At 39.5% G+C, this 24,059-nt stretch overlaps 2 protein-coding genes across 2 annotated transcripts in view; both read right to left on the bottom strand.

Annotated features, from left to right (window-relative positions):
* Positions 1-5,320: 5,320 nt before the first annotated feature.
* LOC135217079 (organic cation transporter protein-like) overlaps positions 5,321-24,059 on the bottom strand; it is a 68,430-nt gene continuing 49,691 nt past the window's right edge. The window contains exon 12 of the mRNA XM_064252766.1: positions 5,321-5,744. Within this exon, the coding sequence (XP_064108836.1) occupies positions 5,550-5,744 (195 nt within the window). The 3' untranslated portion in view covers positions 5,321-5,549. The remainder of the gene's footprint in view (positions 5,745-24,059) is intronic.
* Positions 8,825-24,059, bottom strand: part of LOC135217226 (organic cation transporter protein-like) — a 31,726-nt gene continuing 16,491 nt past the window's right edge. The window contains exons 4-12 of the mRNA XM_064252955.1: positions 23,323-23,503; positions 21,624-21,727; positions 15,628-15,782; positions 13,985-14,153; positions 13,521-13,668; positions 13,114-13,227; positions 11,247-11,419; positions 10,456-10,628; positions 8,825-9,021 (exon numbers count right to left, since the gene is read on the bottom strand). Of these exons, the coding sequence (XP_064109025.1) occupies positions 8,825-9,021; positions 10,456-10,628; positions 11,247-11,419; positions 13,114-13,227; positions 13,521-13,668; positions 13,985-14,153; positions 15,628-15,782; positions 21,624-21,727; positions 23,323-23,503 (1,414 nt within the window). The remainder of the gene's footprint in view (positions 9,022-10,455; positions 10,629-11,246; positions 11,420-13,113; positions 13,228-13,520; positions 13,669-13,984; positions 14,154-15,627; positions 15,783-21,623; positions 21,728-23,322; positions 23,504-24,059) is intronic.

Below are 24,059 nucleotides of genomic sequence, written 5' to 3'. Positions count from 1 at the left end.
TGACGGTCGAGCACGAATCGGACTTGTCACGCTCGACGAGATAAAAGAAAGGCTCCTTGACAGCCTATTACCGTGCCTATCGCTGAAAGGGCCGCCCGCGCCCTCGACCTAGTCGCGAACCCATGGCGGCGCCGACACCCAAGATGCCTGGGACACTGTGATGGGCCTCGTCCCGTCTGCCCGAAACAGGCACCCCGACGGAAAAAAGGTAGAGATCAGCCTGAGCCGCGAAATATTCCTGCGGCAACTCGAGCCGGACGTCCGAAAGCAGCTGACCGACGCGTACACCCTAGAGGACGACGAACTACTAGAGAAGGCAAAGAAGCTGACGTTGTCAAACAATGCCGCGAAGCTCGCCGCCCCCCCGATCCTCCGTGTGCCTGGCCGCAGAGAAGGAAGAAGACGACGACGACCCAACGCAAGAGATCGGCGCCGTATCCCAAGGGAAGTCCTCCCACACGCAGCGAGGTGAAAACTCCTGTGCCGCTTCCACCGGAGGTTCGGGAGATTCGCCAGGGAGGTTGCAAAGCCCTTGCACCTTCCAACAGTCAAAAAACGGCGACGGCAAACAAAACCAAGGCCGCCCGTGGCAACGGCCGCGTCGGAACCACACACCGTAGGTGGGTTCTACGTCCGCGACGCGATCTCCGGCCGGAGGATGTTGGTGGATACGGGGGCAATGCACTCGATATTCCCGCCGTCAGGAAAAGACCGTAGCCGCGAGAGCCCGAAAACAACCTCCCTCGTCGCCGCAAACGGGACCCCCATCCGTTCCTACGGCACGAAGCCCCTCGAGATATCCATCTTGGGGCGAAAACTACGTCTGGGAATTCACAATCGCGGACGTCAGGATCCCGCTACTGGGGGCAGACTTCCTGGCGCAGAACGGCCTCCTGGTGGACGTGGGCCGCAAACGCCTCCTCGACACGGGGACATGCCTTTCCCTTACCACTAGGCAGCAGGCCCAGGGCGCCCCTACAATTTGTACCATCGCCCCCCACAAATACCGGGCAACCTCCTGCAGGAGTTCCCCGAAGTCTTCAAGCCGGAACTTCGTCAGGCGGCAGGGACGCGCCCAAGCACGGGATATTCCACCACATAGCCACCACAGCCCCCGACACGACGCGAAGTTCCGACGACTCCCTCCAGGCCGCCTCCAGGAGGCGAAGCAGGCGTTCTCGGAGTATGGAACTGAATGGGCATCTGCAAGAAAGCATCGAGCCCTTGGGCGTCGCCCCTGCACATGGTACAGAAACCTGACGCGGCACTGGAGGCCCGTTGCGGAGACTACCAGAAGGTACTCAAGCCTCGCTACAATTTCCCCAGACCAAATACCCTATTGCCAAACCATGCCAGGATTTGACAGGGGCCCTTCATGGGGCGAAGGTCTTCACAAAAATGGAACCTCTTAAAATCCTATTTCCAGGTTCCAGTGCACCCCGAGGATGTCCCCAAGACTGCCATCATCACGCCTTTTGGCTCCTTCGTTTTCCATTACTCAACCTTCGGCCTGAGGAATGCAGGGGCCACCTTCCAGCGCCTGATGGACAGCATCCTGGGGGACCTGCCCTTCTGCGTCTGCTACGTCGACGATATCTTGATTTTTTCCAGGTCCTTGGAGGAGCACCTACATCACGTCCCCAAGCGGTCCTGAAGCGCCTGCAGGAAAACGGGCTGGTCGTCCGTTTCGACAAATGCACCTTCGGCGCCGAGAAGGTGGACTTCCTCGGACACGAGATCTCCGCGACGGGCGTGCGCCCCCATGGCCTCGAAGTAGGCGTGGTGCAGAAGTTCCCAACACCAACCACGGTCAAGTCCCTGCAGGAGTTCATTGGAATGGTCAATTACTACCGCCAATTCATCACCCGCGGAGAAGGTATACGGGGAGCCATTAACAGTCCCTGGCGATTCTTCTTCCCGACCAATGCCGACGACGCTGACGTCTCCATCGCCAGGCTTCGGGAATCCGCCGGGAAGTTCACGCCCTGCGTCAAAACCTTCTCCGACAGAACCAAACGTTTCCTCCCGAAGGCCTATCATCGTGCAAGCACGTCTTCGTCAGGGACGACGCCCGCCGCCCGCCTCTAACGAGACCCTACGCGGTCCCTTCCGCGTCCTACGACGCAATGACAAGGCATATCTCTTATCCATCAACGGTCGCGAGGACTGGGTCACAATCGATCGCCTGAAACCAGCCTTCATCATGGACGAGGACCTCGCAGACGCGGATTCCACAGGGCGCCTCAATCTTCCTCGGAAAAAAGCGACTCCTTCGATCGCCAAACCTCCTAGCCGTAGCCGCGGCCGCCCCCGAAAGACGGTCGAACCCCCGAGGATCACCTCAGGGGAGGCATCCCGTCCCCGGAAAACCCGAGGATCTACCACAACAACTAATATCACGCACCCGAGGGCGCCTCCGCCGTCCAGCTCGCTTCCGCGAGTGACTACCCGAAGTACAAAGGAGTCAGCCAACAATCATACCTAATTATTGTCTTAGGGGGGGAGTATTTGTAAGGACAACGCTTATTCATAATTTTCTCTGTACATAATTCATCATTCGCGTTGTTCTTACTTCCCCCTGAGAGAGCATTCAGCGGGCTTTCCGTCAGTGTATAAAGCTTGTATAACCACATATTGTGTACTTTTATATTTTGTATTTTATGTCTCTCAAGAAACACAAATCGGGTCTCGCCGACCCACTTTTACTCTCTCGCGGGTCGGTGACCACATTCCGTCCGCATGCTGTATATTTATATTTCCCCTGACTGTAATAAAAATCAGTACCACTTCTACCTGCCTCTTTGTCCACTCTCACACCACCGTCCATCCTAGGCCCTTTTACCAACCCTGCCTAACATATGGTTTAAACACACGAGTAAATCCTGCTTGAGTGTCCCTTCAAACAAGAGAAATCTTCCACAGGACAGTGGAAGTGTCTGGTACAGAGGCTATGGCACCGTTCAAGACTAAGAAACAATAGTTTGTTTTCGAAGGGTAAAAGTAACCATTGCTAAAGAAACCCCTCTACCCTAAATATGATGAGAACGAAAAGTGGTTACATTTGTTGTATGTATCTGTATATAATTCCTTCGTAACGCTATGTTGATAATTTTCTTCCAAGTTAATAAATACATTATTAACATGTAAACAAATCATTATTTCTCTATAAATAAATATATTTCTTACAACCCCGACCGTGAGAAATATGTTGCTGCTTTATATTTCAGTCAGCCACATAAACAGTATCGTTTTCTTTGAATGCTGATTTACAGACGAAAGAAAACTATATTTGAGTGGGTGACTCAGTACTATATCTCTCGCTCTAATTTCAACAAATCTTAATAACAGATTATTCACATACTCAACCTCCCTCTCTCTTATATATAAAAACACTTGATTAATTTAATTGTATTTAAGAGTATCACATTACAGTGATGTAATAATTTGTAATGTTGCCTGAGACAAAACTGGCTAAAATATATTCATGCAATTTCGAACAGCTGAATTTCACTACTTTTCACAGTCGTCTCACGGTACTTGGAACTTTCTTTTCATGCTGTCATAACCCAAGCGTTTTAAAGTTCCCCGTCTTTTAGGCCTTATGCAGTTAATGATTTATCTACGGTTTCGAATTAATGATTTGGTAAATGTGAACTTTTGCTTTACAGGTGAGTTGATCTCCACTTCTTTAAGATACTTTTTTTTTTCCAAAATGGTATGGCAGTAATTTCCTTTAATATGCATCTTCTTTTAAACAAAGCGCTTTGCATTTTCTTCCTACTGATTGCTGCACTTAATTCATTTTTCTTCTATCTTTACTCTATTGGTCTAGCAGGAAATGCGCTGTATCATTTATTTTTGCACCCTACAACCTTGATTCCTATTGCTTACATTTTTCCGTGGATATTTTGATAGTAACGTCTATGGAGGCTGGTCTCTTCTATAAAAAAAAATGTGTCTGGTATTTTAAGCGTACTTTTCTCCTTTATTTTTCCATTCCATGTTTTTATCTATTTCTGTAACCTTCGTCTGTCAATTTCGTTGACCTCCCCACCCCGTACCCTGCTATTCCAACTCTCATTCCCGACACTCCTATTACCATCCAATTGTATCCACTAATAGAATGGAATAGAAAGGAATGGAATACAGAATTTCGGCCAAAGGAAAAGCGCTAGACCTATGAGGTCATTCGGTGCCGAAAAGGCAATAGAGAGTAAAAAGGTTTTAAAGGCGTGGAGAGAAAGATGGGAGAAAGACAATATGAATGGAGATGTTATAAAATGAATGAAAAGAGTTGCAGCTAAGGGCCGTAGGGACACTGCAAAGAACCTTATTAATGCCTACAGTGCACCGGGTGAGGTGCACGGACGGTTACATCCCCAAGGGATGGAAGCTTCGGAGCACTTACAAATTTTTGTTCTCACTCTATTCGCTACTTGTTGTGACCTTTTCATCTACGTTCGTCTTATGCATATGTACACTGTTCCATATAACACTACTGGTAGCGTTTCCCCTTTTCCAATTACTACAGTTTTCCTGATTTTCCCAATATTTCCCTTTTGATTTGTTTTAAAAACACATTTTTCACTATCAATTTCTGCCCTTAATTATCTGATGTACTACTTTTTATGACATCGATCTCCTCTGGCACGTTTTCATATTCATCTAAATGATTTCTGTCTTTATTTGTCCCAATGCCCTTACATACCTATCTTGGCATCATACTTATATTATCTATCTCAGTTGCCGATTTTATTGTTATTACCAAGTCTACGAATATTAGCGCACATATATCTATCCTCCGTTCTGTAATCGATCTATTACCCTACTTATCGTTACCGTTCAGCAATATGGCTGACTAGCGTTGTTAAGCCCGCTACTAACGTTCAGTTATGCCCTGCACAGTCAGACTGTGCAGCTATAACTGCTCAGGCATAACTGAACGTTAGTGGCGAGCTTTAATTTGAATCGCCAACGATACAATATGGAAGCAAACGTCGGAGTTGTTCAGAACTCTGTAAGTTAAACAATCCAGCAACACTGAGTTCTGACTCTGGGAAGCATATCCAAATAAAATTAAACAGAAGCACTGAAAGAAACCCACACTTTTCACTCACCTTATCTACTCAGCGGACATGAAGAGGAAGTGGGGATTTCTCCATCTATGATTATAAGATAACTAATTTTAATTTAATCAACACTTAAACAACAACAACAGCGCTTTTGTATACTACGCGACCGCCTGAGGGACAAGTGTCAACTAGACACGATCTCCGTTCTATCTTCTTTCTCTATCTGCACAAGGATCGTGAAGTCCAAATCTATCTAAATACTTTATTTCGTAAAAACGTATATCTATTCATACAAAATAATGAATGGGGGTAATTTTCGGGTTACAGGACAATATTTATATACATTTGTTGACATTTCTAACTACAAATCCATCAGCCATCCAAAGGGTGAGACCGGCTAACCTGCAGCCAGATATGTCACAGACTTGGAGCAGTCACTCAGTCAAGCAACTGAGTGACGCCATCTTGGCCGCCATTTTACTCATTCTCAAAAGCTTCGTTGTCCTTGGGTCCTTTCATCCTGATGCCTTTCTCTTGGTCTTCTTCCACGTTTCCACCTTTCTCTTCAGTCAAATCAGAGTCTTTAGTCTCTGGTAAAAACATAGACAGGAACGCCGCTAAGACAGAGACAGAGGCGAACAGAGCCGATGGTCCCCAACTAACGTAGTCTCCCTGAAAAAATAATGAGATTTTTCATACATATACTTTTGTGTACTGGACAATTTCATAAAAAAATTTAGTATTCCACATTAGCATTAAAGCTATAAAAGATTTTGTACCGAGTCCTTACGTAGAGAAGTATTGTAACACATGATTTTGTTAATGATATCAACCAAAGATTGAATCTGCAGTTAGTACATGTAGATTAGGCCATGCAGTGAAAAAGCAACACGCACACGCATAAATACATATGCAAAGACAACACTGATAACTGGTTTAACTATATTTCACTGTAGAGGGGAAATCCTGCTTTCGAGTGTGTATATATATATATATATATATATATATATACTATATATATATATATATATATTATGATTATGATTATTATATGCTGCTACTTTCGTAACGCATATATCCTCTCTTTGACTGTATGAAAAGTTATTTAGCTTAGAGTTATAGGATGTTATAAAAATGTATGTTCAGATTTTGCATAACATAATGTAAAAGAATATAACATAGATGTGAAAAGAGAGAGAGAGAGAGAGATTAACATTGTCCGTTCCAAGCTAGAAATTGTTTCCATGACTTGTCATCGCCTCGAGATAAGGGGAACTCGAGGTCTCCGTTTTGTTTTCATGTTAATCTTACCCACTCGAGTCTGTTTCAGATGCTTACTTCTTTGTCGAGAAGCCACGTGAAGATTTCATCCTGTTCCTATGGCATTGCATCATCTTTTCATAAGATCGTTCTAGAACTTTCTGTTTAAGCCTATGTCATCTTTGGGAAATGACGTCACTTAGTTTTGCTTTCTTTGTAAATCATTATTCCTTTCATATTAAAATATATCATCTTAAATCGTGTAATAATAAATGTTATTTACGATTGTAATTTCAATTTCTCTTTAGATATTGTTTTGAAAGAGAATTTTTATGATATTAGCTGAACTACGTGTCCAAAACGATTTGAGCCCGTCAGTCTTTTGGAGTTTGCCCATACAAGGAAAAGAGAGAGAGAGCGCTCATTACAGACTGAATTACTGGCGTATAGAGGTCATATCTCTCTCTCTCTCTCCCGCGCCATATATGATTTTACATTAAGGTAACGTAAAGATTTTATACTCAGTTGTTGGTCGCTCATATTTTAAATAAGATCAAACATACATATTATTGAGGATTTTCTTTTCCATTTTATTTTATTAACTCATGTGATTATGAGGTTTCTTTGAATTTCAGATATGATATTTCTTAGTTATTTAGTATTATTTAGTGCTTATTGTGGGGTCTGAACAAACATTGTACAAGTGTGTAACGGCCCCTTTTTTTTTGAAATATTGTGAATTGAGTGGTGAAATTTTGGAACTAGCTGCAATAGAAACAATTGGTACCAAGGTAATGTGTTACTATAAGATTTATTAGTTGCAACTAATAGTTACAGTGGTTTGGGTGAAACTATTTCAATTTTTACACATTGCAGATTTTTGTGTTTTGTGTTTGTTTCATTTGAAGTGATTTTTTTTGTGCATTTATCCATTTTTCTTATTGAAGTGATTATTTGTGCATTTATCCATTTTTCTTATTGAAGTGTGTGTTTTTATTCTATACTCTGTGTGATTAGTGCTTATTACAATTTTGGTATTTTCTATATTTTTCTGTGATGTGTTTTCATTTGCAATCACAATTTTATTGACTTAATTGTTTTCATTCCTTAATCGTTGCACATTTAATTGAATTTAACACTTGTGAATTAATTTGCATTTACTTAGAATTCTATTCAAGTTTCAGTGTTGTTCAGCACTTGTGAATTCATTTCCAAATTTTAATTATTCTAACACTTTTTAATTTCCATTAATTAATCAATTTTCTTGAATTTTGTAATAAATTAATTTTGATTTAATTTTACTTAATTAATTCAAGAATTAATTAAACTTTGCTTTGTTTCAAGTAACAGTAAATTTCCCTGATATTGTGAATTTCACTTATAAATTTTGAGTTTGATAATAAATTTTTGTATTTAAAATTTTTATAAATGTTTTCTTTTTTCACCAGTATATAAGTATATGACATAGAGTGGTAATTGATCTTATTTTCCTTCAATTTAGTTGAAGTGAGTTAGAACCAGGGAAGTACTTAGACTTCTGAAATCAGGGAAATACTTAGACTTTTAAAGTTGTTGATGGAGTGATGCCCTTTAATTAATTTAATTAATTACATATAAGATTACCTCACGCCTATTTTGATGAACTTGGTCTGATTTTCTACAATACTGGTAAGTTGTTTAAGGGATCACTGTTGCCTTTAGAGTATTCAGTCGTACTTTACCTGTGATGAAGGTTCAGGTGTCTGGCTGTGGTGAGGTAACAATTAATGATTGGTAAGTGTAGTAATAAGATACATGGCACTTCGTCACAATATATATTAAAGATAACACTGCTTCCAAACATAAATCATTTATAAGCATGGCCCATGTATTTGGAAGGACAGGGAACAGCGGCCTTATCCCGAAATAATTGTTGAAAATCGACAGTGTGATCCCATCGACTATCATTTTCTGTGGTATTCGCTTATTTAATGAAGTTACGTGCATCTACCGTGATTTTTTAAGCATATATATATATATATATATATATATATATGTATATGTATATTTATATAGTATATCTATATATATATATATCATATATATATATATAATATATATATATATATATATATATATATATATACTATATATATATATATACCACACGCGCACACACACACACACATATATATATATACATATATATATATATATATATATATATATATATATATATATATCACACGCGCACACACACACACACACATATATATATATACACATATATATATATATATATGATATATATATAGATATAAATTCACATACATGCATTGAGCTATAGTAGTATATACGGAAGCAGGAGTTCCCTCGACAATGAAATGTAATTAATTCGATTAGCAATGTTGACTTTGTATCAGTATCTATGGCACTCGAAAAGCTAACCATTATATGACACAAAAAAAAAAAAAAAAAAAAAAAAAAAAAAAAAAAAAAAAAAGAGTGAACACTCACAACGCAACGTCATTGATATAGGCGGGGGATGAGAATGGCTCCCCAACTAGGTCCATCATACTCGATTCCCCGACAGCCAGGGAGCGGTACTTGGTCGGGAAGAGCTCGGCCGTGAACACGTAGATCAGGTGGAAGGCTGCTGTGATGGCGAGTTTCCCAGAGAGGGAAAGAAACATGATGACGCCGGTAGAAACTGAAAAAAGATAGGTTAATACTAATAATAACAGTAACAATAATTAGATTATTATTAGTATTGTAGGCATGACGCTAGAAACCTCATCTAAAAAGACAGGAAGGCTAAGACTTCTTAGGCCTACTACTCCTTCCCGCGAAGTAGAGATTGCCAACGCTATGATGATGATAATGATAATGTATTTTGGCTGTAAATTTCTTCATGTTTTTATTCTATTTATAACCGATAAATTAATGAAAAAACAACATTATAGGTGAGAAGCAATACAGTCAAAAATTCAAAATAACAATTTAAATATGTACTGGCACTAGTTTTTATTCTATCTATAACCGGTAAATTAATGAAAAAGCAACATTATAGGTGAGAAGCAATACAGTCAAAAATTCAAAATAACAATTTGAATATGTAATGGAAACTAGCTTATCCTATCTAGAATTCTCTTTAAAAAATAGAAAAATATATACATTATTTTGACATACAAAACGTTGCTTACAAAAACAGAATCAGACCGTAGAATATTAAATAAGGATATGTTAAAAAAAACTGTTGTGTTGGCAGCAATGCTTTTCCAGTTATGATGATAAAAATTCAAGAAGCAATACGCCCAAATGCGCTCCTCCTCACTTTCGATGAGATAACACTATCAATCACCGATAAGGCCACTTCCAAAAATTCACACTTACAGTCCCACCCACACTTGAAGTAGACGTAATATAAATAAATGAATAATTAAATGACATCAGAATTCAGAAGAAAAATAAACAGCGCCATGCATTAAAGTGTAAAAAGCTGAATAAAGAATATTACATTTCTTGTTTATCATTGCACCCTGTTTTCAAAGACAGACAATCAGAGACTTGCATATGACAGTGTCAAAAGAGTAGCTATAAATGGCTAAAGATAAGCTGGTTAAATATTTCGATAAGAAAAGAATAGGTTACATTACTGAGACACTGTTTAGACAGAAGTGATGCGAATCGTTAAAGATAACAGTGAAGTTAAATAGGATATTAAATTATTAGATGTTGCTGTTTCAAAACATCAGTCAAACACGCACAACAAATTAAATAATTAAAAGCATATACGCATGCACACAAACACACTCATAGCGAATACTGCAGGAAAATTATAGGGATTTCTGCCTATCATTTTCTTGTGGTATTCGCTTATTTAATGAAGTCATGTGTATCTACTGTGAGTTTTTAAACATATAAACATATAATTATGTATAGACATACATATACATATTAAAGATAACATTGCTTCCAAATATAAATCATTTATAAGCATGGCGCATGTATTAGGAAGGACAGCGAACAGCGGCCTTATCCCGAAATACGTAATTGTTGAAAATCGACAGTGTGACCCCATCCGCAAACACTCCCTCTAATGGTAAAAGGTACCTATCATAAAATCAAGGAATCTCCAACCTACCTTCATCTTGAGTCCCGAGGAGTATGGCGATGATGGAGATCGTCAGAGCGCAGAGGAAATACAGGCTTACCAATGATCTCTTCCTCCCCAGATAGGCCAGCATAGGCCACAGCATGACATACGAGGGCACCTCTATCAGGCCTCCAAGGAAGACGTACATGTAAGGGTCAGTGCTGTTCGGTGAAGATGGAAAGTTAGTAAACAATCGTACACTCTGAAGATTTTTCACTCACATGATTAGTTCACTTAGAAATTCCAGTTTATTTATCATCTAAGGCTGCAAGCTGCATACGTCACTGATAACTTATGCATACACACACACACACACACACACACACACACACACACACACACACATATATATATATATATATATATATATATATATATATATATATATATATATTATATATATATATATATAATATATATACATATATATATATATATATAATATATATATATATATATATTATATATATATACTTATATTAAATATATATATATATATATATAGATATATATATATATTATATATAATATATATAGATAGAGAATAATATATATGTTGGTTTCAAGCCATCCACTACCAGGACGTGGAATTCTTTGCAGGCCTCTGCATTTCTGGATTTATTGAACCTGATTAGCAGGATGCTCCATCATCCCTGGAAGTCCGTGATCCTTGGGGTGAATGACCTCTTTTCGAACTTAAATTTCCGGTCTCGACCTTTCCACAGAGATAAATGATTCCCTAAATCAAATAAATTATTACACAATAGATTAAATCTCACCTGAGGTTACCGGAATTCAGGGAAATGCCATAGTACACCATCGAGACGGAGTACCAGCAGAAGTAGCACACGAGGATCTTCCAGCGGAATTCGGATTTCAGGACCAGGATCAGAAACCGCTTCAGGTTTTCGATGATTCTGCTGACGGCGTCCGTCTCTTCGCTCTCCTCTTTCTGTTATTAAGTGAATATGAAAATAAAATAAAAATAGTAAAATATAAAAGCTGGTTTCTTAACACATAAATCTATCTCTGAATGTAAACTGGTGTTAAAACAAGAAAATATCATACTACTCGTGAGTAGTATGATATTTTCTCAGTTGTCATTCAGAGATATCCCGGGCAGTGCCGGCTTGGTCAGCTAATATATATATATATATATATATATATATATATATATATATATATATATATATATATATATTAGCTATTAGTGACCAAGCCGGCACTGCCCGGGATATCTCTGAATGACAACCGAGAAACTTTCTCTCCAACTCTCCTCCACTTTTTCCTTAACGCCCCCTCTATCTTTCTCTCTCTCTCTCGCTCTCTCACTTCCTCTCCATCGCTCTCTACCTCTTTCTCTCTCTCTCCAACCCGCCCTAACTCTTTTCCTCTTTCTTCTCCCTGACACCCTCTACTCACTCACTACCTCTCCTTCTCACTCTTTATTTGTCTCACTCTTCTTTCCCTCTCTCCAACCCTCCATGACTCTTTCCATCTTACTTCTCCCTAACACCACCTCTACTCACTCACTTCCTCTCCACCTCTCTCTCTCTTTGTCAGCCTTTTCCCAACCCCCAAACCCTTTGGTGCCATTGAGGTTTTAAACCCCAACAGTATCCTTCTCCAGATAGTAAGTCACTTGTTTACCGAAATTAGGCAGAACCAGTCCGATTTCAGGGAGCCCCTTAACACCCCCACCCCCTTTGCTGTCCTTTGGTGCTTGTGATGTCTTACCCCCCCCCCCCCCCCAATAGTTCCGAATTCTAGAGAGTAAGTCATATGTATACGAAGTTTGGTTGAAATTGCTCAATGCGTTTCAGAGTTATGCTGGCACATACACACTCACAGATGCATACATCCTCCATTTATATCTACGTATACACACACACACACACACACACACACACATATATATATATATATATATATATATATATATATATATATATATATATATATATAACTGCGCTTACCTTGCATGTATATCTTAAATTGCTATTAAACATTCGGATGGTATTAACTCTGTTTTTTTTTCCATCTGTCCATCCGCCTGTGGTGTTTGCATATGGAACACTGCGTCCCGGGGCTTTAGATAGTTACGCTGTGTGTAAGTTTTAGTAAATAAAGGATATCTTGATGTACATTTGCAACTGAAAAGAGTTATAATAATTTACTGTATGTGAATTACACCATTATATTCGAGATAGGATATTGTTATTATTGTTGATGTTACCAAACGCAAACACCACAGGCTGGTGGACAGATGGAAAAAAACCGAGTATAGTTAATGACGAAGTAACAAGAGCAAACGTTCTTCTCTAATAATACTACAGCACCCAGGTAGTTGCAAAACAACCAAGAATACGAATAATTGCGAGCTAAAATAACAATAATGATAATGAAAGCATGATGTGTAAACGATAGGTAACACATGTACAATATGCACTTTTTACACAAGCACAAGTTAGATCAAAAGACCTCCATCCTTTAAAAATACTCTTGCATTTACGTCGAGGACTTTCTCCAATTCCTACATCGCTTCGAATATCAGGTGTCCTGATCAGTGAAGTTAAATATTGTTTCTGGTTATGATAATCTTGGACGGGAGGCCCTCGGTAAATCTTTAACAAACTTGCAACAGACCTCGGGAGTCTGGTATGCTTGGCAACAGGTCCCAGTGAGGCCCCACAAGCCAACAAACATAGTCAGTGAGTCCTTTTCCAGGAAATGTGATGTAATTAAAAACTTTGCAGTCACCTGGAAATGTCGAATGTCAGACTTAAATTCATATACGATCATCTTATTCATAAAGATATCACAATCAATGTTTTTAATTTGGCCATCACAACGAAAGTAAACTCTTCCCTTGGTAAAATTAGTGTCACTAATTCAATTTCACACAGCAGTGGTCAATTGACGCTCAATTCTTACAAATATATCATAAAGCAAGACTTAAACATGGCCGTCATTACGTATGATGCAACCTCTTGCCTACAAGAAGGCCAACTTAAGAGATTACAATGATCAGTGCCACTGCTCGTATAGCTTACCGGCGGCGTCATGCCTTTGAGGGACACAATCAGAGCATCTTCCGGAGGCAGATGACGTTTGTTGGACTTGGCAATATCTGAGAGGATCTTCACAGCCTCCTCATGGCGACCATGAGTTGTCAGCCACCGTGGAGATTCTGGGAGGAGCCTAAAAACAAGGGTTAATCGATTACATCTTCCAAATATAGGATCTTCCAACAATTTAAACGGGAAACCTTGGGAGAATATGAATCAGATTAGGTATATTTAACGTAAATCTAAAGTGTCCGCAATAAAAAGGAAAACATTCTGAAAGCTGCCTCCTTCTACTCACAATCAAACACGTATCATCACCCCATCTTATTTTGCTAACTGCCATTATATCATTACACAAGTAAATTTGACTGCGCACGCTTCGATGCGCATTAACCTTCACTCTTGCACATACACACGAAAACAAATACCGACAGCGTCTTTTTACTCACCAATAGTAAGAAAAGAGCAAAAGAACAGGCATGCTGTAGGCCGTCTGCAGCCACCTCCAAGACCTGATGATGTATGCTATTCCCGGCACCAACATGTAGCCAAATGCCCAGGGCAGCACGTAAAGGCTTCCCAAGGACGATCTCTGACTGGGCGAAAATAGTTCCATGACTGGTTTCGAGAAAAAGAAAAGGAAATAAAACCAGTCAAAAATGAGCCGAACTTTCTTCGGCGCAATAATTTTCTGTACATTGTACTATAATCAAGGCCGCCGAAAATAGACCTATCTTTCGGTGGTCTCGGTATAATGCTGTATGAGCCACCGCCCATGACATTTTAGCCTCGGCCCGGTGGTGGCCTGGCTTATATTGATGCCTGACGCATGATTATGGCTAACTTTAACCTTAAATTAAAAAAAAAAATTGACTATGGCTAGAGGGCTGCAATTTGGTATATTCGATGATCGGATGGTGGATGATCAACACCAATTTGCAGCCCTCTAGCCTCGGTAATTTTAAGTACTGAGTGCGGACAGAAAAAGAGATAAAAAAAAAGAAGTGCGGACTGGCAGACAAAGCCAGCACAATAGTTTTCCTTTCAGAAAACTTAAAAAAAAGAAAAAAAAAAAAGAGGTCACCAGTGAGAAACGGCTTTTGATTCGAAAGCAAGCTTCGGAATTATAAAGATAGTTCGACTCATTTCTGGGGAAAGCATTACGTACTGATGCTACTTATCCTTAACCTGCTCTCATTACATAGACGAGGACTTCGTTCCCACAACCACCTACAATACGTAAACGCGAAAAATTTATTGATGGCAGAAATACAGTCCAATTAATCTACAGACAAAGCTAGATGGAAATAAAGTTATAAATTACATATGAAATAATTACAGAAATTCAGCAAGGAACTTGCGCTTTTCCTGAATAGTACGATGACAGTCCCTGGACGCACATTAACGAAGTATATAGCCAACATGGGGCAGATCGGCCAATCACAGCCAGGAAAAACAGTGACGTAAGAATGACATCATCTCCCTTTCTGCAAAATCATCGCAGGAGGAAGACACGTCGTTCTGTTTACATATGAGGCTATCGATTCTTTATTGTCATTAAAACTTTCTATCTTGCTCGCATGGCTTACAGCGTTTTACACGCGTAATAGGAATCTCAATTTGTACCTCATTTTTCTAGTTACTATTAATATTGCTCAATTTTATCTTTTTTATCGAAATTTTATTTATTTTTAATTTTTAGATGCTCGTTTATTGCCTCTAACTATAGCTATGGTAGATTCACACCAACCGTGCATTTGATGCCTAGGCCCGTCCCTTTCGACGCTCCTGATTGGCTGTTGATAAGCCCATCACAGAGCTGGAAACTCTCAGTCTCTCGAGAGAGTTCACAGTGAACTCTCTCGAGAGACTGAGAGTTTCCAGCCCTGTGATTGGCTTATCAACATCCAATCAGGAGCGTCGTAAGGGACGGACCTAGACATAAAATGCACAGCTGATGTGAATCTACTATAGTACCTTGCTTCCTAAGTCTTGCTCTCCCTGTATTCCTATTTCTCAAGAGTCTCCGGAGACGACCCTCCTCCTCCTCCTCCTTTCGGAACAGAGATCAAGTCGTCACTTTCCCTCTCACCTTGGATGAAGCAGCCGGTGTAACACCCGAAATTGAAACAGGACACCAACGTCTTCATGATGACGTAGAAAATGAAGGACGGCGAGGCAGCAGCAGCCAACCCCGACACGAGACTGAGGAACACACAAATCAGGATGATGCGTCTACGGCCGAATCTGAAAAAAAAAAAAAATAATTAGTATACCTTAGTTTAAACCAGACTACTACTGAGCTGATTAACAGCTCTCTTAGGGCTGGCCCGAAGGATTAGATATTTTTTTTACGTGGCTAGGAACCAATTGATTACCTAGCAACGGGACCTACAGCTTATTGTGGGGATCCGAACCACATTATATCGAGAAATGAATTTCTAATCACCCGAAATAAATTCCTCTGATGCCAAGTTGGCAGAGCAGGGAGTCAAACTCGCGACTACCGAATCGGTAGGCGAGCACGTTAACCACTCGTCTAACGAGGAACGAAATGAGTAAGTAAACAAACAGATAAGTAAGTGATGGAGGCCTAGAGAAGCATAGGAGATAACTTTGTAATGAGTCATGTGGTAAAATATTGATACAAATGCGCTCTAAAAATAATACATTACTACTGCAACTAAACGGCAGAACAATTAATCTTAAGAACTCTAACACATAAATAAGCAAAGAGACCAGTAAATGAAGATTTATCGGAACACATAAACTAACAAACTTAACAAAATAAGTTTTAAATAGGTAACTAAGTCGTTAGATAATACGAGAATAAAGACACAAGTATCAAGCTCTGAAAATCTGCATGTCACCATGCTGACCTCTCAGTCTGACTTCCCGCCGAGATCACTCCGCCTGTCGAACTCTCGACGGAGACACTATTTCGATTATTGCAAATGCCAATAGCTAGGAGTTTCCTTTCCCCCTCCCCCCAATCAAAATTATGTGTTTATGAAACCACAATAGACCTATACACCCGATGGATGTTATCTATCATGTGCCTCTAGCAAAGTTCATCAACCTCGGTGTTATCTGAAAGGATTTCATTAGTGGAGTATGCCGGCCATTATTTATGAAGTCTCTATCTTATACTCGAAAGTGATTGGCAAGGCTAAAGTTGTATCACAAACTAGAAGGGTGATCTTCCTCATGCAAAACTATGCATGAGGACCTTCTTCTTTGTGCTAAGTAAGTTTGAATGAAATCCCTTTAACGGTGTAGGAACGGCTGCGATGAATAGGGAAGCATGAAAGAAACTTTGACAAACAGACAAACATCACGAAACACTATGATAGTTTCCCAGATTTTTGTCAATACGGGACTAGTAAGATAAACCAGCAAGCATTATAATACTGGAGTTGACAAGAAAACAAATCATATAAAAAGCATAATAAGAAAATGTAAGCGGAAAGTGATGACAGCTTTGACCTTCCTGATTCACTATCCGAGAGTGACATTACCTTCTTTTCTGTAAACCCAAGGGCGTTGCCGGGGTAGGGCCATTGACACCCCCCCCCCCCAACCCCTACAACTCCAAACAATTGACAATCCATAACTGTGCAGTACCAATTTTTCCTGAATTATAAAAAAGCTGATTTCTCTAGCACATAGAATGTCAAGGACCCTGCATATTTAAAGGAAAATCTAATAAAAGATAAGCCTGTGAAAAAGAAGCACGAGCCGCGCAATGACGTCATCTAGCCCTCAAATGCGGGGTCCGTTACATAATGGAACCGACTGAGTCAGTCAACAACGAGCCGGTGTTGTGTTCAGAACTCTGGCTGCGGCAATCAAACATGCCTAGCAAATTGTGCTGTTGTGGCTTCACATCCAATTACGAAAACAAAGGTGGAACTGTTTTTCACAGTTTCCCAGGCTTATTATTCAATAGACAATATTTTTTAGAAGTTTTTTTTTATTTGTTCGTAAAGCATATATTTCAGCCAACACGTAAAGAAGGGGAATAAATGGCTACAAATAGACGTATTTAGTTTTCATAATAATATAATATTCATGCCTAGGCCCATAGTTTAAGTTAATATGATTAAAATACTGATTTAGTTTTACTATACGGATCTGTTTGCATGATCCTTTATGAAAAGAAGTTTGATGTTTTATTTGGTAGGCTCATCACTAATTGTAGGCTGAGGCGAACACTAGACTTTTTCATGATTCCTCATACCTCAAATCTGGTAATTTTACTCGAATATCGCAGAATTGGCGGTACAGTACATTAAGAATTAATTAATTTGACATACACCTAAACTGTGTTGAGAGATGAAAACAGTAATATTGCTACTGTATTTTGATTAGTAAACTCTTTATTTTATGAATGGAAAAGTGGCAAAACCATTTTGAATGTAAAAAAAACCACCATTTTCAATATAAAAATCTAACATAATGCCCACTTACACATTATACTCGCTGTTATTTCATCCCTTTCTGAATCAAAAAAGACATGAGGATATATTTACATTTCAAAGGTTAATTATGTAATTGAATGCCAAATTACATATAATGTGTAAGATGCTTTGTTAATTTCTCTCTCTCATTTCTACTCATTTACTGCAGTAACTTCTCATAAATTACAAAGTAATTACTTCATTCTAAACATAATAATAATAATACACAGTCATTTATTATATTACACAGTAGTTTGCTGGTAGAGTACAGTGTAAACTGGCCACTCCTCACAAATATTATTAACTTTAAGTAAGGTTTAACAAGAATAGAGAGAAACATAATGTATGTATTCTAATCATACTATTTATATTATTTTTTCTTTAAATACGAATGATATACTTGAAGTTAATAAAGTTAAATAGTGACTGAGAAGAGGACAAAATAACAGATAAAATTAATCACTCCGTTTTGTATAATGTAGGATACTCAGGCTAAGTGACGTCATCACCAGCGGACTCCAAGACTTCGCTTTTATTAGACTTTGATTTAAAGCAGGTCATTCCCGCTCTATGAGAACCTGTTCTACTCGGATTTGAGGTTTATTTAGTGTGTACCATAATTTACAGATGTTCTGAAGACTACTTCATTCGGGTGAGCAGTTTATCAAATCTAAAATATAGATTCAGTAATGATTTGGCTATCAGGCGATGGATAAACTGCTTGCTTCTTATTTCACATTAAAGCGATCTCCTGTGCGTTAACCTGTGTGTAAAATTCTGATTCTCTCTTTATATCTTTCGGCAAGCATACGTGTGTTTACTTACGTATAACGAAATACAGAAAAATGAACATAAACGAAGAAAAAATTTGCTAGGAAAATCCCATAACGAATTCCCTGAATCTTTTCTGGATTTATATCTGGTCGTAAAAGCTCCTCAGAGTTTATAATTAATGCAGTACTACACGCAACACTATCAATTATGTGACGGGAGAGGATAAAAAAATGTTCGATCGATGATAATTTGCATTAAAGAATACTTCTTCATCAATCTGAGTTGCGTTAAAATAAAGCGACATGTACCACGGCCGGCACCTGTATCACGCCTTAGAAACACCCATAAAATCCAAAAGAATTTCTTAGGATCCATAATCGTAACACATTGAATTAGATATTAACACAATTAAGCGTCCAAAATACTATGTAGTGCATCCTTCACGACCACCACACGTGAATGTGATTTACAACCTGACATATACACAACATTTTTTTTTTTTTTGCCGTAGTGCTAGTTCGTATGGTCAGATGCAAATGCATTAATCCACCATGATCGGAACGAATGATAATCAGTAAATTCTGAACTAACTTATTAACACTCCGTATGGTTTCTTGTATAATTCCTTGAGCAATTTCAACGAAGAAAAATTTGTATAATTTACGGACATTCCGTCAAGGCTGACATGATTGTAGGCATACGTTTTAATATAACAGTTCATAAAATGAAGGAACGTCTATTTCAAGGCGGCTATAACTAATGCATATTATGTTTTCTGTTCACTATTATTTTTCGGAAGACACCCTAAATTAGAGAAAAATCAGGGGATTCTATGTTGTTTCAAAATATACCGAACAAAAGTGCAAATAAACATGAAAACTAATAATAATAATAATAATAATAATAATAATAATAATAATAATAATATTGCTAACGTATTATGATCAGAATCACAATGCCTTTAACAAGCAAAATGCCAAGCACTGACACAACATCGTGTAACCTCTTGGAGGTGACTCGGTCTAGCGCTAAGACAGCAGTCTTCTTGTGCAACCTTCACGTGCAACCCTGAGGACCCCTGCTAAGCTAAGCAGCCTTCCCATTAAAACCCAATGGTTCCCAGTGTGACCACCTGGCCATACATCGGGTCTGCTTTCCCCAAAGGAACCTGGGTACCCTTGCCAATCGGAAGCGTCTACGCCGTGGCTGTCTTCAGTGGGAATCCCAGTGATGGGGAAAACCTCTTCTTTGGATGCCCTTCCCAGGCGACGCCTGGTTCACCAACATGGCCTGGCGTCCCACCCAGAGGGAAGCCTTGCGCTCTATCCCTGTGGGTATGCTATTAGGTCTGGCAGGGATCCTGCCTCCCTGCAACCCTACTCCCTCTAGGAAAGCATCCCCGGGAGGAGGGGCTGAAGACCCTCCTGAAGGGATGCTTTCCTATCAAGGAGGTTAGAGTCTAACCTTTTTGCCTTCCTTTGAAGCCCTGGGCTACACCCCGTTGTGGCCGCCCCTCCTCCAAGGGATGCTTCTTGGTCTAGAAGAAGCTTTGCCTTCGTCCTGCTGATGCAACCCTAGAGCGGGGTCTCCTAGGGAATCCTTGGTCTTCACCCCCTTGGTGAGGCTCCCCTACGGCGGGGACGTACACCGTGTCCCAGGGGAGGCAGCTCCGTAGGAGTGCCCGTCCTCCCTCTGGGAAGATACCCCTTGGGGAGGGGTTAGACGACTATCCGCAAGGGATCCCTTACGTGGAAAGCCTTGGCCCCACCCACCGTGGTGAAGGCCTCCTCAGGCGATGCTTCCCAGCCTCGAGTGATGTCCTGACTCCCTCTTGGAAGACATCCCTGAGTAACACCTTTCAAGGAAACTTTGGTTCTCTGTATATATTGGAAAGTCGATCATGCCTTCCTGTTTAATTATATTGATTCATATTTAAGTAACTTTTTTTTTCTATTTTGTATTCTTGTGTTTTCATATTCATTATTTCCACCTGCAAATTTTGCTTTTAATTTTCTAATTTTACATTCTACTATTTGTTGTTTATTGTCCCTTATATGATGTTACCGGCATTTTTCATATTATCTACATTATCTAAACTCTGTTTAGCACTTATTCAGGACCACCATGCATATTAAGTTCCCCTTCACATATCAGTCATGACAACTTGGCCCCTAAAAAGAACATTTCTATACTCTGTTTTTTTCCATCTGTCCATCCGCCTGTGGTGATTGCGTATGGTAACACTGCGTCCCGGTCTTTAAATAGTTACGCTATGAGTAAGTTTTAGGTAAATAAAAGGATATCTGGGAGTACATTTGCAACTGAAAAGTGTTTTAATAAATTACAGTATGCGAATTACACCGTTAATATTCGAAATAGGATATCATTATTATTGTTGAATGTAAGCAATGTAACTATGCAAAGCCCGGGACGCAGTGTTACCATACGCAAACACCACAGGCGGATGGCAGATGGAAAAAAACAGAGTATAGTTACACTTGTCTTATGGAATATTACTTTTATTTTGGGGTCTGAATGATTTTTTTCAAGCAAAGACCAATGCGCTAGACTACCTAATGTGTAAAGAAGCAACAGACCTGCCGCTGAGAGTAAGGAGGCTTATTATTGAGGAAATACAGAGGCTTGGATAGAATTTCAAAGCTTGTCACTGAACCGTGGAATCCGAGAAGTGCCGATATCCACCAGAGCAATTGTGGGAAGAGGAGGTGGCAGACATGTGTCACACGACGGTCCAGAAGAGAAAGACACAGACAGATCTCGTGTTTATATGACCCCAAGTCAAATTCTTTAGCAACAGAAGGCGAGAAGATATTGTCGAATATCTGTCACTTACTTGTCCAAGAGAAATCCAAATGTCGATGCCCCGATGAGGATGCCTGCCTGCGAGGCTGCCTGCGTCGTCGAATACAGAGCTCGACTTTCGCATACTAAGTCCCACTGACAAAGAAAATAACGATGAAAATGGCAGTAGGAACATAGATAAGAATGCTAATGATTATGATAATAGCAGTATTATAATGCAAACTCTCTCTCTCTCTCTCTCTGGTAAAAGTAACAATACAAACAACTTAAATCAAGGCGATAATCTTTCTCTTCCTTTTAGTTCAGATAAGAAATGACCTGCAATTTTCAGTTGGATGGCGTAACCGGAAATGCACAGGTATTTTGAGTAAAAACAGATTATTCCAAATTGGTCATTTGATTACATAACAATCTTCCAATATTTCACTGTTAGTGATTAATCTTGTATGTTGCATAATGCAATGCAGAAAAATGTTGGCAGATTCTTTCTTGGAATTAAATCAGTGAATGATGAGTGTATTACATATTTTTACTGTTTAACTACAAACAATATACAGCACAGTTCGTAGTATTAATAAATGATACATTATTATCACTTTTAACCTTTGTAAGTATACAGCCTCGTAAGTAGATGTGGGCCATAGCATACAGCAAGATTTCATTTGATCTTTTTAAAAGTGTCATTCAATATTTCATATTCAATCAACCTTGGCGAAGAATCTTGATTGACAATTATTCTAAAACAATACTAACAAAGGATCTATGCTTCCTGGCGTCTCTGTGAGGACTTCTGTTATAGTCCAGATATGGGACTTTGCTTTTATAATACATTTCATGTACTTGAACAAGCATGTTATGTCATCATCAAATAATGCACACACATTCAAACACACACACACATAGTATATATACATATATATTATTTATATATTACTGACACATCGGGATCTAACCAAGGTCTTTCATTTGAAAGGGAAGTAGTGTACTGACAACTGAACCACACTTGTCATAAAAGAAGTTTGAACCTAAGTATCAGTGCCTAAGTCTTTTATCTGGGCAGGCTTACACATACCAGCGATTTTCACCAATGGTTTCACCCAACTTTCCGACAGTAATCCAGCCTATTTAAAAGGGTACGGCTTCTTTTATTTATGTCTTGTGCAAGTTCATTTGGCAGTGCCCTTGCCTGTCAAGTGGAAGGCCTGGGTTCGATCTCGATGTGAGAAACACACACACACACACACACACACACATATATATATATATGCATACACATTTATATTCGCCGGTATCCACTCGGCCTAGAGGTGTATATACAAACCTCATCTATTCTTCTTTAGCGGCCATCCATCAAATCATGACTAGAGCCAACGTACATTAAAATAATAATAATAATTAATAATAATAATAATAATAATAATAATAACTTATATGACAAAAGAAAGCTTATACAGATCGACGTCTCCATGTTCATGATCTCTAGTCCAGAATTTAAAACCTCTAACTGTCTAGATTCAGTCAGCCTTGTGCTGGATTGGGCTCTTGCTGTTCAGCAGCCCGTAAAGCCCCGTCCACACGGTCGAGCTTTGTCCGACGAACTTGGCTCGATGTGACGTCAGAAGCGGGAAAAGTCAGAACCAAGGTATATAGACTCCGCTGTTTCTCCGCTTCTGACGTTCGTCGAGCAAAGCTTGACCGTGTGAACGGGCCTTCACAACGCGAAGCCTCACCTCTGTGACAACGGTGGACGTATACTGACTCGTATTGAAGGTTCTAGAGGGGCAGGGTCTAGTGTCGCCGTTTCCAGTGGGCAGCATGTCTATCTGCTCTATGGACTCCTTGTAGCCTAATAGTGCCGCATGAGTGTAGTTGAGGTCATTGTACTCGCAGAACTTAAGCTCTGTTACATTCCTGTGAAATGGTGCGACAAACATTAGAGTGATTAGACTATAACAATATGGATACAGTAAATCCAGGGCTTTAAACCTCTCGCGAACTGATAAGATTCCTTTATGTATGATGGACTACTATCCAGGGAAAACAGAACAAGGAAGGAAGTTCCAGAGTTATTTAATTACAAATCTAAAAAGCTTGTTAGAAGAGAAAAATATGGAAAAAGAAAAACCTTTGGCTTAAACCTCTAGGGAACTGACAGGCACCTCTTAGGTATGACGGACTAGTATCATATCCAGGGAAAACAGAACAAGGAAGGAAGTTCCAAAGTTACTGAATTACAAATCTATAAAGCTTGTTAGAAGGAAAGAAGGAAATTAGGTATACAGAAAACCCGTGGGCTTACACCTCTGACGAACTGACAGGCATGTATGACGCACAATTATGATATCCAGGGAAAACAGAATCAGGAAAGAAGTTCCAAAGTTACTTAATTACAAATTTATAAACCTTGTTAAAGTTCGGAAAGAACTGCAAGATTTTTCGTCACTTAATTAAGTTACAACATGAGTAA

This window comes from Macrobrachium nipponense, chromosome 7 (assembly GCF_015104395.2).
Source record: "Macrobrachium nipponense isolate FS-2020 chromosome 7, ASM1510439v2, whole genome shotgun sequence".
Taxonomy (NCBI): domain Eukaryota; kingdom Metazoa; phylum Arthropoda; class Malacostraca; order Decapoda; family Palaemonidae; genus Macrobrachium; species Macrobrachium nipponense.
This window is presented reverse-complemented; position numbering and strand designations above follow the sequence as displayed.